This window comes from Pygoscelis adeliae, unplaced genomic scaffold (assembly GCF_000699105.1).
Source record: "Pygoscelis adeliae isolate BGI_AS28 unplaced genomic scaffold, ASM69910v1 Scaffold87, whole genome shotgun sequence".
NCBI classification, from domain to species: domain Eukaryota; kingdom Metazoa; phylum Chordata; class Aves; order Sphenisciformes; family Spheniscidae; genus Pygoscelis; species Pygoscelis adeliae.
The window spans coordinates 3,959,753-3,976,953 of NW_008825098.1; the positions used below are offsets into that span (position 1 = coordinate 3,959,753).

General features: G+C 36.4%; 2 protein-coding genes across 4 annotated transcripts in view; one reads left to right on the plus strand and one right to left on the minus strand.

The window, feature by feature from the left end:
- AIMP1 (aminoacyl tRNA synthetase complex-interacting multifunctional protein 1) overlaps positions 1-9,814 on the plus strand; it is a 32,284-nt gene extending 22,470 nt beyond the window's left edge. For all 3 annotated transcript variants that reach the window (XM_009327055.1, XM_009327054.1, XM_009327053.1), the window contains 2 exons: positions 1,760-1,928; positions 9,556-9,814. In XM_009327055.1, coding sequence (XP_009325330.1) covers positions 1,760-1,928; positions 9,556-9,722 — 336 coding nt within the window. In that variant the 3' untranslated portion in view covers positions 9,723-9,814. The remainder of the gene's footprint in view (positions 1-1,759; positions 1,929-9,555) is intronic.
- A 1,678-nt stretch (positions 9,815-11,492) lies between these two features.
- Positions 11,493-16,779, minus strand: GIMD1 (GIMAP family P-loop NTPase domain containing 1). Its single transcript, XM_009327056.1, has 3 exons — positions 16,716-16,779; positions 14,698-15,111; positions 11,493-11,949 (listed from the first exon to the last, which is right to left on the minus strand). Exons 2-3 carry the CDS (start codon positions 15,088-15,090, stop codon positions 11,677-11,679), a joined length of 666 nt encoding a protein of 221 aa, XP_009325331.1. The 5' UTR covers positions 15,091-15,111; positions 16,716-16,779; the 3' UTR covers positions 11,493-11,676.
- Positions 16,780-17,201: the final 422 nt, after the last annotated feature.

Consider the following 17,201-nt stretch of genomic DNA (forward strand, 5'->3'; position numbering starts at 1 on the left):
CATTATTAGGAAGCATTTATTTAGGTCTAGTTTCTTTTTTTGATATACTTAGGGAATTGTCATTTATCTGAAGACAGTTTAAAAATTGAGCTACTTAAAAAGGAAAAAAAACCCCTTGAAATAGTAATGTTCTAGTTTTGGCTGACCATCTTGGGGTGGGTTTTTCTTTTTGTTTTATAAAAATATTTATTTAACCTTGTGAGTCATCTTACCATTTATTTGTGACATCAATGTACATATCTTAGTGTTAGAGCAGTTTTTCAAAAGCATTTGAAGATACTTCCTAGTAAAAGTGACGGAATAATGTGTATGTTTGAAATGTTGATAAATACTTCTAAATTTTATAATAGTAATCAACTTCTCATACAGAAATCTCATGCAATATATACATAAACATTTGGGCCACTGTGATTGGTGAGAAAGGAATGATGTGATGCTAGTTTGGTTTGCTTTCGTGTTAGTTTGATGATGATCTCCATTTCTGTATTAATGCAGTCTGGTTTTGTCAATTGTATAATCTGTAATAAAAAAGCAATGCTCTGAAGTCTAGAATTTTTTCCAGTTAGTCAAAACTAAAGTTGAGTACCAAATGCAGAAATCTTGTTTCTTCTGTATATCCATTTGCTAATTGTTATTCAGTGCTAGATAATGTCTACAACTTGCATTTTAGTCACTGACATCTTAAAGCCATTTCTTGTGTTTTGGGCGATTTATATACATAGCAATAACTTAAGACATTTTCAGTCAATGGGCTGCCTTGAAACTTCTGCCACATCAACTTTTCATTATAACTGCTTCATTTTAGAGATTTATATTTTTGCTTTTTAAGATGTTCTACTTGGAAAATATGTAGTATTCAGAATACTTGACCATATTAGTTTTATTAAGTATTAATCCTGCAGTTTTGTTTAAAGTTTATATTGTAATGCCCAAAGACTAAAATCTAGAAATATGGATATATACATGTGTGCACTTAGGAGTATGAGAATTAAGGCTTCCTTACTTTCTGTCTGTCTCTTAAGAATGTTGTGGGTTTAATTTTTATTCAGTTTGAAAGTGTGGTTTGTTTTTTAGGCTAAAGTGTGGCAGTTTCCCCTAACAAAGTATGTTTTCTCTGGTTTACTATTATAATTTTTATTAAAATAAAACAACAAAGGAAGAAACCTAGTTTTACAGTTTTGCTCTAATATATTGCATGCAGTGCACAGTATATACAGCCATTTTCAGTGGGTAAAAAAAATTCAAAGCATTTGGGTTAAATAAGATAAAATTTAAGATTCAAGTGAGCTAATTATGTAAAACACCTGTATGCTTCCAGTACACAGTTTGAAATTTTTATCTATGAGCTAGCCTAATTTGTAGAGTGGGGTTTTTGTTTGTTTTTTATTATTAAATGGAAATTGTTTGGTTAATAGTGCTATATTGAAAGTGGACTGAAGTGAGTGATCTCAAAGGAGTAAAGGTGGAACACGGGTGAAATGCATTGCATGTTTTTTGGATTTCTGAATCGCACATTTTGTATTTCCATAAGTGTTTCATAATTCAGCATTTACTCCATTATTCACTGGCCAACTCTTAAGTGGTTTAAATGTTATTTGTCACTGGTGTGCAGGCATTAAAATTGTGCATCTGTTGCTGTATGCTTCTCTCGTCCATGTTAAGGTCTCTTCATTATTTCATTATAACAAAAGAATTGTAATCGGAGTCCCCAAAAACGTGGCATTTAAGTACTCACACCCTTCTGTCTTCCTCCCCCAAGATGCAGAATCGGATGGCAATACTACTCTGTAACTTGAAGCCTGCAAAGATGAGAGGAGTAATATCTCAAGCAATGGTGATGTGTGCCAGCTCCCCAGAAAAAGTGGAAATTCTGGCTCCCCCACCCGGGGCAGTACCTGGGGATAGAATCACTTTTGAAGGTTTTCCTGGTAAGTAAGTATTTGGGAAATTGGATGAAATAAGTATGCCAAGGTGACCTCAGTGTTGAAGCAGATAAAACAGTATTTTAAAGTTGGCTGCATTTTTTTGTTGAAATTTTCTGAATTAGTTATATTCAAACTTTTTGATTATTAGCATGCTAAGGTTGTGTAAATAAAGGATTGAAAATACTTAACTACCTGCCAAAAATTGGAAAGTACAGGGAAATAACTGTAACTTGAAAAAGTTGTATAGTACTTTGATATAAAATTACCCACTTTCTTTAAGTCTCAATAAGTGTCCTGCTTTTGGCTGGGATAGAGTTTATTTCTTTTCCTAGTAGCTGGCATAGTGCTGTGTTTTGGATTTAGGATGAGAATAATGTGGTAGCACGCTGACGTTTTAGTTGTTGCTAAGTAGTGCTTACATTAGTCAAGGACTTATCCACCCGAGAGTGCTGAGAGAGCTGGCGGAGGAGCTAGCCAAGCCCCATACCATGTGATGTCATGCTCAGTACATAAACTGGGGGAAAGCTGGCCGGGGGGCCGCTGCTTGGGGATTGGCTGGGTATCGGTCGGTGGGTGGTGAGCAATTGCATCGTGCATCACTTGCTTTATGTATTCTTTTTAATTATTATTTTATTTCAATTATTAAACTGTCTTTATCTCAACCCACAAGTTTTCTCACTTTTACTCCTCTGATTCTGTCCCCCATCCTACGGGGGGGGCAGTGAGCGAGCGGCTGTGTGGTGCTCAGTCACTGGCTGGGGTTAAACCATGACAATAAGTATTTCTGCTTTTGAAATTTATGGACAAACATATTTGCACTTTGCAAGTTACAATAAGCAAATGTAAAGCATCTTTCCCAGTGTCCAGTGTAAGTGGTGAAGTAATAAGTTGCTGATTCCAGCTCCTCACACTAATGAAAGTGTTAGAACTTGAAGTAGGATTTTTTTTTTTTTTTTTTGAGGAAGCGATGGACAAGATTGGAGGGGGTGGAAATCTCATATTTATGAGAGGAACCTGTGATATTCAAAACACCAGGGGCTTTTTGTTTGTTTGTCTGGGAGGAAATGACTTTTTGGGTCTCCAAAGACAGATACTGGATTTCTTCCCACTTAATTAAATCAATAAATCCACTTTTTTTTCAGAATATAAGTAAGAAAATAATAGAATTTAAACTTTCTCAAAAGATGATTTTCATCCATTTTCCCACTTCCTCTACCTCCCACTCATCTACGAAAACAATTAGTTACTGACCCTGCATATTGGGAACTCACATAAGCATCACATGTGTAGCGTGTTGGTGAGTGTTTCCCTCCTGCCCAAATGCCAGTTCATTATTCTCACGGGCTGAAAGGGATACGGTCAGATTCAGCTTCTCCTGTTGCTGTCTTTGTTAGCACTGTTATTTTGTTATCTCTATCATGGTTTTAAGTGTTTTTTGTCAGGAGGTGCTGGTCCATTATAAGCCCAGTAAGAAAGGCTCTCAGACTCTGTATAGTATCATTTAAAATGATCTTCATTAGAGCTGACACTGAAAAGAGAGAATAGTATAAATAATCTTACATTGCACGGATAATGGGAACCCTGAGTTGGTGCAGCATCAAACACGCTTCTGATCCACGTGCAGCTTGCTGTGCACTTCCTGTCCGTAGAAGAGATTTCCCCCCTTTGGTGATTTGAGCTACTGTTGTATTTTCTTAAACTGTCAAACAGAAAGGAAGTTTGCATGAGAACTTGATGCTGCACTGTTCCATAAAGGTGAAGACACGCAGGTGGCTCAGTCGCTGGCACCACATGGGAGCTGCCTGCAGGCTCCCCTGTTACAGTCAGCTGGCTAGGTTTATCCTGCGCCCCAGGAATTTGTGCAGCACGGCACAAGCCCAGACCTACTCAGGTCAACTCTATGTGGATCACCGAGTTCTTGATGAACAGTGGTCTTCTGGTCAGGATCACTGCATCACTTTGTCTTAACAAAAAGTGGTCTGACATCCAGCATTTCCTATATCGGGTGGACTTGTATGTATATACATCTATCAACAAAGTATTCATCTTCAGGGTGAATTTGTTGCTCAAAAGTTGGCTTTCACATGTAAGAAAATGGTGCGGCTTTGTTTTCTACATAGAAACGTATTAACCTTTTCAAGCTATTGCACCTCTGACAATTTCTAGCTGTATAGCAGTGTTTTTATTAATGAACCTCTTGGCAAGCTCTATGCTTAAATGTATTTACATGAAATACATACAAACACATATATATTTATGAAAGGTATATAGATATTTTTATACTTCTCATGATTGAAACTGTGATGCTCTAAAAAAATATATTTTTGTTGGCATATGATAAAGGAAGCAATGGTCTATCTAGGTGTTTTTGAAACAGGAGGAAAGCTCAGCTTGCTATGATTTAATGCTCTGATTGAAAATATTTTAAAATAATACTGTGTTTAAGAAGGAAGTCAGTCTTGCGGCATTCTTTTCATTTTTAGTTATCTGTATTGAAAGTATACCAAGCTTGCTAGTTGAGATGAAGAATTGGTAAGCTGTACTGAAATCTGAAAGGCTTCAGCAATTGCATTGACTAAATTGTAGGAATACTCACTCATAACTTCTAGGAGTTATCACATATCTGTGAGTAAAGACAGATTAAATGTTGGATGTGTAACTTCTGTTACATGCAAGGATACACTCATTGCTTTCTGTTGCTGTGGAAATGGATGTGCAAGAGAGAGCATCAACCTGTAGAGTAAAACCTAGTGCATAAGCCCTGCAAAATTATGTACAAGTCAGCCTGGGCATGTGGCTTTTTTGAGGCGTGGAGAGTCTTTTTTTGTTTGTTTTTTGTCTAAGACGTAACTTTACTCCAAACTTATATCTCAAGTAACTTTGTATAGCTGGCATTTGAAAATAATGTGAGAGCTGGTAGTAGTGCTGTTCTCTGTTAGCCAGCATATCTTTTCTTGCACGTGACTAAGAGGTCAGTTTTATCAAAATAATTAAACTATTTGACTCCATGGTTGCAGTTGCAAAAAGCTTTTCCTAGAGCAAATCAGTTATAGAAACATTTGTTCTAAAATTACTCCCAGGTGTTAAGCTATACAGATATTCTGTTGACATTTTGATTCTTAAAAGATATAGATCAGCTAAAGGTGGTGTAAAAGTTATACTAGTTCTAAAATTATGACCTGCAGCCTGTGATACAAGGTTTTGTATGCTTTGTTGTCAGTTTCCTTCTGACAGGGAGCCAAAGACATGGAGGTCTGATAAGTGTCAAATGAAGGTTTTTACAACCCCTTTGAAAAACATATACATTCAGGGCTATAGATTGTAGTCTGAAATATGGCAGCTGTTTCCTAATGTTTCATATATAGCTGCTCAGAAAAATTGGTAGGTATGAAATGAAAGCTCATCATTGACCTTGAAAATATACCTAATGCTTAATGGTGCAAAGTAGAGTGATGTATCTCCTAGTCACATAAAACTTACTTTAAAGAATTTTAAGACTTGTGTTTTCATTATCTTGGAGTAGGAAAAAGCAAGAAAAAAAAGCATTTGATGGATGGAGACTTACAAAATCCTTCTGACATCTGCTTCTGTAACTTGTTGCGTACTTGTCTTTTGCATATTCCCTTTGTAAACTAAGATATTAATACTGTTCACTGGTAGGTTTTGGTTTGCTTTAGGGCTCTTTTAAATTTCTTTTACCTGCAGACTAAGATTGTTAATCACTTGGACAAGAAGGTAAGTGGCAACAACTTTTGGTGGGTTTGGTTCCCCCCTCACCACCACCACCACCCCCCACCCGATTACTTTTTCTGGTTTAGGGTTTGTTTGGTTAGTTTTTTTAAATTTTTCTCCTTTTTAAACAACTGGGTGGTTTGGTGTTTGGTTTTTTTCCCCTTTTATTCCTGGGGGGTGGGGGGATGGGGGTGTGCAACTCACTGGGAGAATGGAAAACTTTCTCAATTTTTAAAGGGGTTGTATGTCTGTATCTTCTGCTCACCTTTTTTGTGTTAAAATCTCACATGCTGCTTAGCTGCTGTCTCCTCAAAGGCAATCTGGCACTTCACTGATACTGTTACCAGGAGGGTAGAATCCTTGCTATGTCAGATGTCATTTAATTTCAGTGCTTAATTGTAACCATTTATGTTCTGATCAAATTTTTTTTTTTAAAGAATACTTTTAAAGCATAAAGGTTCGGTTTGAGTCCTTGAAAGTCAAATAGAAGGGACAGCTGGGTCTTGTTTTTGTTTGAAGTATGAAAGCCTATGAAGCAACAGAAGCAGCAGCAGCAACAATAAAGCAACTCTAAAACACACAGCTGTCTATCAAGCCGCTTGGAATCAAGTTATTTTTAAGCCTACTCTCTCCACCATACAAAATATTCATGAGATACAGGCTAATTTTCCTTGGTCATTTTAGTCAAAGTAAACAAATGATATCTTGATTCAAACCAGTTGAACTTTTTTCTGCAGAAACTTGAGTTTTCCTAGAACCATCTTTAGTGTCGTAGAGGAATGATTTGGTAAGGAATGCTGTTGTCTAGAGGAGTATTCTTTTTTGTTTGTTGATTTGATGTCATTGCCCTTAGGGGAACTTCAGCATGGTTTTATACTCCAATATATGAATCTTCAAGATCTGTTGGTCCTTTTTTGTATTAAGAACTTTATCAAATTGCTATCCGCCTTCAGGGGAAAAGGTCTAATTCATAAGCCATAGAAAAATCATTCCATTGCATGTCTGTAAATACTATGCTCTCCTACACAGTAATTGCCGTAAGACAGCAATAATTCGTGGAGTTTTCACAGCTAACTGTGAAATCTTCTCTCTAATAGCAGTATAACTAACGCTTCGACAAAATTCTTCAATGCAAAAATGCCACCATGGCATTCAGGAACCATGAATCTGTTATTTAAGTTTATATAGTTCTGGTCTAAGAATCCCTGGCAATTTAGTTAATAACTATCTCTTAAAAAAAAAAAAAGTTCTAAAACTGGAGTGCAGTGGTTAGTCTGTATTTAACAGGTTTCTTTAATCAAAGCTTTGGTGTATGGATACTTTCCTTCAGCTGCGTAGTTATAATCCACAGTGGGCTAACTGGTACTAACTTTTTGTAAGGTCACACATCACCACATCTTTTTGCCCCTTATTGCGCTGAGATACAGTCTTTCAATAGTTACTGAGCTGTTACAACGTGGAGAGGTTTCTTGCTTATTAGGAGAAGTTCTTTCGTAATATTTAAACTGCTAGACCGAATGACATGTTTAACAAAATTTGGGACCTCTTATTTGGTTCTTTTTATTGAATGAGAGTGGGAAGCTCATTAAACCATTACAAGTTTAAATTTATTTTATTTATAGAAACCCTTCTAAAGAATATTTTCTGGAAAGAAAGAATGCAATGAAGAGAAGTCACAGGAAAATGCACAGCCTAAAGCTCTGGTAGTATTTAAAATCGGTGCCTATGCTAATCTAATATGAGCTCACCACAGATCCCAAGGGAGCTTGATGCAGGATTCCAAAGAAACTTATTAACATCCAAAGCGTGTGTTTTATAATAAAAGTCAGGTTTTTTTCTTACTGAAAAAATTCACTTGCTTTTTATATTTGAGGAGGGGGAAGGAAATGCACAATGGATCATTTAACGTTCTGTTTAATGATTTTAATAGTTCGTATGCATTCACTTTGGTCTAAATCCATGTCTGTCTTTGTTCGTGAACTTGAGCATTGAGCAGGATTTTTATTTTTGTGAAAGTGCGCAATTAGCTCTAAATGTTTAATTTATTAATGGTATTACTGATTTTTCTTTCAAATATTAAGTGCACTGTGGTTGTGAAATAACTCAACTGCATTATTGAATCTTGCTTTGGCAAGGTTAGCCTGCTTAACGGAGAAGTCTGGCCTGGTCTGCTTCTCTTACACAGTTACAGATATAGAAGCTACAGGAGTTAGACCTGTCTGCAGGCAGAAGTAACTTACTCTTGCAAGCATTGAGAATGCGATTAGATTGAACCATTGAAAACATTTAAAGGAGAAAAACAGTAAGGCAGGCTGGACTGAGAGTAGTTAATTTAACTGCCTGTTGGTCAGCCAGTCGGGAATACGCCAAGCAGTAATGAATTTCAACCAGCTACTAGAAACATGTACATTAGAATCCCTGTAGCATTAATAGTTTTTCTTTCTGAACCTTTGGGGACACTGAGTAGTGGAAAATGAGAGTACTTGATATTCTGCTCACTTGGAGAGCTCCTCATTTTCCTTTAGGAACTCCTGGCTTCTTGAGAGGATCTCAGGGAAGATCTGTTTACTAGGATTTGTTTTTTGATTCTTGCTTGTTCTGGAACTTAAGATTTGAATAGTTTGGGCAGAATGGTGCCAATATGGCACTCCAAGCAAGTAAAAAAAAAAAAAATTATATAGTGTATCAACAGTGAAATAGCATGGGATTCCTTTCAGCATTTAAATGTGCTCAAATTGTATTTAAAACAAGTCTTGTGTTTTTTTTTAATTTGTCCTGCCTGTGTTACACACGAGAGGTCAAGAGCATCTGACAGCATTATGATTAAATAACTTTTTAATGAAATATCTTTTTTTCTTTAAGAGAATCTGCATTGTATTACAATTAAGAGATTAAATTTACTTGAACAGAAAATAATTATACAGTGAATTGGTTGTCTTACTTTATCTAGATTATGTCATCAGGCAGCAGTTTATTCAGTATAAATCTTCAGAGCAAGAGAGCTCATTTAGCTTAGTTGTTTTGCTCCTATACTTTGCATTTCATGTCTATTTAAAAATAGGAAAATATGATTGAAATACTTCACTATTCTATGTAATTTGTTAACAGTATTTCAAAACATTAGTAGAAGAAACCTGCATTTTGTGGTCATTAGAGATCCTTAAATAGTCAGATTTGCTAATGTAGTTAGACTGTCAATACCTCTAGGGGGTAGGTAGCTTGTCATGCTGTACACACAGAAACAGGGAACTGAGATAGAGAGACTGAGGCCATATTTGCTGAAATACAAGCTGACCTCTAGTGCTCCTGTTATTTTAGGCACCAGAGCTTGTCATCAAATAGTACAAAAAGTAGCAGAACAATGTTGAAACTTGGGGCTAAAATTATATGTCAGTATCCTAATTTTGGACTATTCTTGTCTAAGTTCGATATTTCTCAACTGTAAGGGCACCTGCCAAATTCACTTAATATTAATTGCTTATAAAAAGTCATTAATTCCTAAACTTAAGATGCCGACAAACTGTGTCTTGGTGAGTAGTGTATTTCTGTGGTCCACATCCACTTAATTCTTGGGAATCCTTTTGGTCTCTAGTAAATTTTGTAAACCAACAACTAGCAAGGGTTTGATTTCTTCCTTTTGACAGTATTTGTGGTCTGTTACTTTACAACCTTTTTTTCCCCTGAAAGATCAGCATTTTGAGAGTGGCTCTGGAGACATTTCCTAGACAATCCCTAATTCCAATTAAAGTTTTCATTTTGAGAGTTGCAGGTAATGTTTTTTTCCCTTACAAGTGTGTGCAGTGATGCTATGTGGGCTGTCCCAGATGTGTACATACATAGAGTGCTTGCTCTGCCTTCTGTGTTGTTTGCTATTAGGTTATTCTTTGTTTTGAAACAGGAGATCCTGAGAAGGAACTTAATCCCAAGAAGAAGATTTGGGAGCAAATCCAACCTGATCTTCATACCAATGACCAGTGTGTTGCTACGTACAAAGGAGTTCCATTTGAAGTGAAAGGGAAAGGAGTCTGCAGGGCGGAGACCATGGCAAACAGTGGAATTAAATAAATAAATAAATTGTTATTAGAAGCTTTTTCAGATGTTGAAATGGAAAGTAATGCAAGCACAATAAAAAACATGAATATATTACCCCTCTGAAATGCATGGCTAATACCTTTTTTGTTTGTCTCCTCTTCCAGAGGTACAGAATGTGTTATGCCTCCGACATTTTCACAATTCACTCATTTACCATGCTTACTGTCCTTGAGGTTAAGTGTTGTCAACAGTTATTAACCACTCAGTGCTCAAGACTTAATTGCCAAGGCTTGTTCATGGTAGAACTACAGGCAGGCAAGCATATTTTCTGGACAGCTAAAAGGTTTAGAGGATCTATGGAGCAAGAGCATCTCAATAAGGAAAAATTTCTGCCATGTTCCTTTGTGCTAGCTGCTCTTCAAGAGGTGCAGGACTAGCAGTTGGTCAGTGAAGACCACAATCATCTTCATTCTTCTAGTCACCTTTTAATAGTTTTTCTCCTCTTCTTTCAGGCAGGTTTCAGATATATTATAAGCCTCTGCAACTTTGTTCTCAGTAGTCTGCAGACAATTGTAATGGGAAGATTAAACGATGGCCCTTTATGCCCTAAGATATACAAATGGACATACTTTCTTGTCCCACAGTTAAGCTGTTATAATGTCAATAAGATCAAAGCTGTCACTTTGCTAAAATAGTTCTTTATCTAGTCCACCTAGATATTTCCTTCCAAATGATAGGTAGTACTAAGAAAGAATGAATAGCAAAGAGATTGCTAGAGCTAGTCAAATACTACCAAAAAAAAAAAATCTGTTTCCAATGCCCAAACAGGTATAAAATGAATTGATTTTTTTGTTTTAATGTATTTTTATGCAATGATACTTTATATGAAAGATGCTTTGAATTTAACAGAAATAGCTTCTTCAGTTTTTACAATTAGAATTATTCCATAATAACGTAGTACAAGTAGTCATGGTTGCTATGGTAATTACCATAGCCTCAAATTTCTTCTTTTAATTCCTGCCTCTTAATAATCTGAAAATAACTATTTTAGATCAATTTACAATAAACCTTTTAAGTAACTATTTAGAGATATTTCAGATATTTTGGCATATAATGTTTAATTAACTGGTTACTGTCTAACCACTGAAACAGTAAGCGCTTTTTTAAACCACTGAAATAAAAAAACTTAGCCACTCTGAATTTTGCAGGCTTTGAACTTCATCCAGTAAACTGGGAGAGAAAACAAAATACAGTGATATAGAAGTAAAAGGAACAGGCGCAAAAGAAGACCTGTACAGATTTCTTTTTTGAATGAGTTTTGTATGTGCCTATAAACTGTGTTAATTTTTCATGCATCTGGGAATAAGCAATAGTAATTAGTTCTTTTAAATGTGCCAAATAGCGTTAAGCACATGGGAGCTATTTTATCTGCCTTGTAAACTACATATCCAATAATGTCTTATTAAGCAAAATTCTTGAAGTTCAAAATCTCAGTTTAACTAATCCTGAATCAAGGTAAGGAAATACTTTTACAGTAGATAAATCTTAGCACTTAATACTGGAAAGCTCTTTACAAACTTTGGAATTCAGAGGAACTTCTGAAAGCTTGAAGAATTGCAAAGAGGCTCCCTTACAGTCTGAACTCATGTACTTTTTTTTTTCTTCCAGGTCAGTGTTCTATTTGAACTGCAATATACAATCTGGTGTAGCGTAAAAATCTCATTTGTGACTACATACATATTAGGAGCGTGATTTAGAGCACTAGCTTGTTCTGGTCTTGTGGTTGAAGCTAGGATTCTGGATGCAGTAGTGTGAGATACTCTATGAAAGGCAAGTAGTTTGGTAATCTAAAGAGATATTTCCAACTGTGTGTTCAAAGGTATTTGGTATGGATGTGGAATTTTCCAGTTGATGACTTCTACTCTGTTACTTCTGTTAAATGTTACCTACCATAGAAAATAGACAAATGAGCACCTGAAAGCTAATTTTATTCCTTGCTGTGTTTAAGTAGAAGCACTCGATAATTATTTTGTCTTATAAAATTTAAGAGCTTCCTTAAGACAATAGCTCTTTCCTCTTTAATTATGCTCTTCTGGTTGTGTAGGAAAATGTATTTATGCTGTACTGAGCTTAAAAGTGACAACAGGGTACTTGAGGCACTGTGCAAGTATGCTTCCTCACTGAATCCAGCCTCTTCTGCCTTGTCTGCATGAGTAAGAAGAACTGCAGTGAAATCCTTCCATGTGGGGCCCAGAAGTTCCTGTAATGAAAAACAAATCTCAAATAGTTATCTTTTCTTGTTCCTTTTCCCCACTCCCACCTCCTATGCTTATGCATTAACAGACCAGTTACGGGTTCTTTTCCTAGCATGAACCGGATTACTGCCATCTGAGTTGCTGAAATTTCTGGGGGTTTTCACCTTCCAAGACATTGACATCCACTTCCAGTGGAAATATGTGGTTGTGCAGTACTAGCAGTTCTCTGTTCTCTTACTACAGATGTTAATAGAATTTTTCCAGTTAAAAAATGCCTATGTAAATAAGGAAAAATGCTTGTTTAGCTATGTCACGCATTATTAGAAAAAAGTAAAATACAGGTAGTTTACATCAGTAGTTTCCACATATCCATATTTCTACACTTTCTACAGCTCTTTGAATTTTTTTTTTAAAATCACCAAATAACCTTGTGTTGAAAAAATGAATTTCTGTGTAACACCAATTGCAATTCCAGCTGTATCTCATAAAACTGAACTATTCTCAGCAATTCAGGAAAAACACAGTTCAAATGCATCAACCTAAGTGATGGGGCAGAGAGTTTGTCTTTAACTGCTGTGGTTCATCTGATGGAGAGGAATGGAGAAAACAAGCTGCTTTTTTGTCAATGAGTACAGAAAATTTTAATATGAATGAGAGATTGGGCTTTCATTTACAGATGTAAATGAAGTTACAACTTCAGTGCAATCATGCTAACTCCTGTGTGTGACAAGCAGCCTACTTTGGTAATAAAAGTCCAGATCTTAACTCTGTAACCTAAATTCCAAGGTGTATAAAACCGCTTTAAAGGAGATCTTTCTACTCCCAAGATAGCGATTAATCTGTTTTAGATATTAGGGATGAAAAAAAAATTAAACCCATACAAAATTTTGGCATAAGCTGTCTAAGGAAGTGTTGGGTTATCAGTTTTGGATAGAGATGATAGTGCCTTGATTTGCTGAGGGCTCAAAGTCAATGCTAATGTGAGTTCTGAAATCAATATCTGCCATTCTCAATTCATTAAGCTATGTTACTGAAATAAAAAAATCCAGAGATATTTAAATGCCAGTAGTCTTCTACTGATATGCCATCCTCATTGATATGCCATCCCTAATTTGCAGAGGATTATTTTAAAAACTCCTGATTGCTAAACGTAGTCTTCACGCTAATGTCTTCTTGGAATGACATACTGAAATGTAACCATTACTGCTCATATTCCCAGCACTCAGGCACCTGTCCTGCCCCATTTGTTTGTGGCTGATGAAATCGCAGCATCTGGTCTTTTAAGGGGAAAATAACTAAAAAGCAAACCATTATATAAGCTGAGAGCCAGTTGTAATCATGAAACAGAAGTAAGTGTTGCTTTCTCATTATTTTTAAACATGCTTTATTTCCTTTCCAGTAGGGGTTTTAAAGCTTCATTAGAGAGAAAAGGTATGGTGGCATCTCTTATGCTTTTAAAGCATACACGGATTTGATCCAAACAGTCTCAAACTAGAAGCATGATGATTTTTCATTGGCTTAGAGTAAAAATATTTTGAGTAAATAGTGTTTTCTCTTAAATACCATGAAGTATAGAGAGATGGAGAACTGTATAAGGAAAAAGGGTAACACTGAAAACAAATGTATGTAAACTGACAATGAGTAAGAGTGTATCGAAATTAGAACCAACTCTCAAACTACCAGAAAAGTGAGGGGTAACCTACCAATGGAGAGTAATCAGAAAGAACAGGAGAGCAAATCAAACACATTTTGAAGGCTATTTTTCTATCTATATATTTATATATTGGTATATTTTTATCTACATATATATTTAAATAATATTAGTTACAGCACGTAATAAGAGTTGATGGACCAGGAAGTCCCTTTCACTCCTAAAGATTTTTAGAAAGTTCATTAGTGTAAGACAGATGCAAAGTGTAATGTGCAGACTTTGGCAATAACTGAAACCCTTTGTTTCTTCGTAAATCAGACAAACCTGGTTCATCTGATCAGATACATAAACTGAGCAATGTCCTTTTGCTGGCCTTCCCCCCCACGCCCCCCCCTAAGTTATGTATGCGTGGTAATGAGAAATTTTCAACGGAAAAGAAAGCCATTCCTCTTCAGTGTCTCTCCCCACATACCTTACCTACTTGCAAAAAAAAAAAAAAAATTTCCCCCAGGAAGTTCAAGTCAGTTATGCTAGAAATTTTCCTTAGCCAGAGTAAATTTATGGTAACTTTCTAGTACTTTCTCTTGAACAGATACAGCAGTAAGTGACAGTGCAGGACAGAGCTAAGCATCCTTGTCCCAGGTCAGTCAGATTCTCTGCGTGATTTTTGGACCCATTCTCTCTGCTTTGGTCCTATACAGAGCACGGGAGAGTGAGGTAACCTGACTTTTGCTTGCTTTAAGTAGCATATCTCTTCAACAAGCTAGATCTGTCATGATAAAGCATTAACTGTCGCTTCTAAGAGGAAAAACTTACTTTGATAGGTAAATTTGTTTTCTAAATTCCTTTGTGCCGAGCCCACGTACAAAAGAGAGCTGTTCTTGCCTCTCTCTTCTCGGGTTTAGTGTGATAAGTGTAGCTATGGTGTATGGTGTTGGAGTTCTGAATGACGTGTTTCAACTGCTGGACTGGAAAGTGTCCCAGCTTTCAGCTGCACTTCTCTAGTTCACTTTTGCAGTCAACTCTTCCATAGCTATTGTCACCTGAAGAAAAAAGAGTTGCTGTTAAGGCAGAGACTACCATTTATGTATTTATTTGTTACCTGGAGGAACTGAATTGCATGATCGCTTTCATCCGGACACAGAGGCAAGTCAGCCCTCAGGACCAAGAGAGCTAGATGCAGGCCTTCCTCCCCAAAGTGGTGAGCCAGGGCTGAACTCACTGTGTCTCTCACCTGCTCTTTGCTCAGAGCACTGTGAGGGTAGCTTGGAGTGTCAAGTACTCGAATACGGAGAGCTAGCTCACAGCCGTTTCTTCGTATAATCCCCGAAATGCGACAGCTGTGTCCAAGGCTGCAGCATGTAGTCACAGAGCTTGGGGAACGATGACTCTCAAAGTCTGAGCTGCCCAGCAGGCTGTTCCCAGCAGCGCTTTTGCCAGTCTGAGTTCTTCCAAGGACAACAAGGTTGATGGTCATCTCATTGCTGTCTGCCATTGTCTGTTTTTATCCACGAACCTGTCACTAATTGAAGAACAAATAACATGAGCTGTTTCAGATAACTTAAAAAAAAAAAAAAATCCATCAAAAATTGCAAAATTCAACGTCTCTTGAGTGTCCTTCCCTGCCTGAAATGTTTTTAAGGAGTGTGTGGTTGTAGATAGACATTCAGTACAGCACATATACCTCTGTCTGATCCAAGGATGGATCTTTGCTGTCCTTCCTAGTCTGCTGCTTAGAAATAACAAGACCTCATGGAAGGTGTCACAGGTATTAGAGCAACCTAACAGGCTGCGCTCCTACACTGGCAGAAACTGAAGAGCTGGGAAAGAATCAGATGTGAGAAGAGGTTTAGGAACAAGTAAAGCAGATAAAGCTAAGGGGAGGCAATGGGGAAGGGAGGAGTTGGGAAGCAACCGTGAAAAACAGCATTGGCATGCAGTGAGAGTAGGTTATGAAAAGGAGAAAATCTAGGGGAGGAAGAAGAGAATGGTGACAAATACATGCTGCTGTTATTAAGTGACCATGTTTCAGGAAGTAAATCTTTTACTTATTTTTAGGAAAAAAAATGGATAGGAAGAAGTAGCTTTTAAAGGAGCACTCTTTCACAGCAGAGAACAGCTTAGAATACATCTTTCATCAGCTACCACTAAAGTTGAAATAGACAGTAATCTGAAAGGGCTTTCTGATACAGATAAATATAAGAAGTATGTCTTAATGAAAAAAAGAGCAGCTGAAATAGCCAATGCTGCAGGTTCTAACCCCATATGAAATTGAGAGTTTGGAAATGTATACTGTACAAACTTTCAGACTTATGGCACAGTTAGTGGAAAAGAAAAGCGTAGACAGGTGGATGGAGAGGGGAGATGGGTAAGTATCATTTCCAATTACTGTAATTGTTCATAAATAAGCCCTCTCATTTTCTTTGTGCGTTTCTGTAATCCAGTATCTGAAGGGTTTTTGGTGCATGTTAATCATCTAACAGCAATACTGGCTCATTAAATAAATTCAGAGGTGTTTCAGATGGAAAACCATATTGGCAAGTAAGTAGTTGATTTTAAGTTATTGGTGACACCTGAACTTCAGAAATATTATCTTAAAAAATGAAATAAAAATCTGTTTAGGTACTCATAGAGAGATCGTGGATAATTTTAGAATGGGATTTCCTGTGATTAATTTATTTAAATTTCTGCATGTGCAGTTCAAGCTTTCTCCCTCATATTAAATCCATGCCCAAATCAGTCTTTTGAAATAACTTCAATACAAAGCCAAACATTCAAGAGCTATTAACATACTGATTTTGTTACAGGCAACGTTAAATACTGTACATTATGATTTTTCGTACTGAATTCACAGAGAGGTTTTTGTGGATTTTTTTCAAATATCAATTTCCTTTTTTTTTAAGAATACCTCTTAAAAAAGACACCTTATGAAATGGTTGTCATCAGTTATTCATCAGTCTAGATGTGCATTGTATTATTTTTCTGTAGCATAATAATATGACATGGTAGACATGCATTTGTGCATTCCTTTTTTAAAATCATGATCAAGGATTTATTCTTTTTTTCCTGTAAGCAGTCTACACTTAAATACTTAGATTAATTTCATATTATGTCGCTTACCTTATTTTGCCTTAACTTCCTCTTTCATTCAGACTTCGTTCATAAACCATGTGTGCAGTGTAAAATATGTGAACTTTGAAACTAACAGTGGCAACGTACCATGCTGAGACTGTTACGTACTCATTAATCTGGTTAATCTATTACTGATAGATCCTCATTCAATTGGATATGTTTGGTCAGTAATTGGCACTGTTGAATTTTTGCAACTTAGCTGCAGATACAGTTTTTGCAATCACTTTAGAGATTGTGTGAAGTTGATATTTTTGAATGTTACTTGAGTTTTACCAGTAGTGAAACGTGAAAGTGATCATGGAGGTACTGGGATTACTTTGTGTTGCATGTTCTTGAATGTGTGTGTTCATATATGCATGTGAAGAGTGTATGCACTTTCTCTTATTACTGCAATGAATTAATAATTGCAATATTTTCAAATTGCAATGTAAACTATATGCAAATATAAAGCTGTTTGCCTAACAAAGATGGATT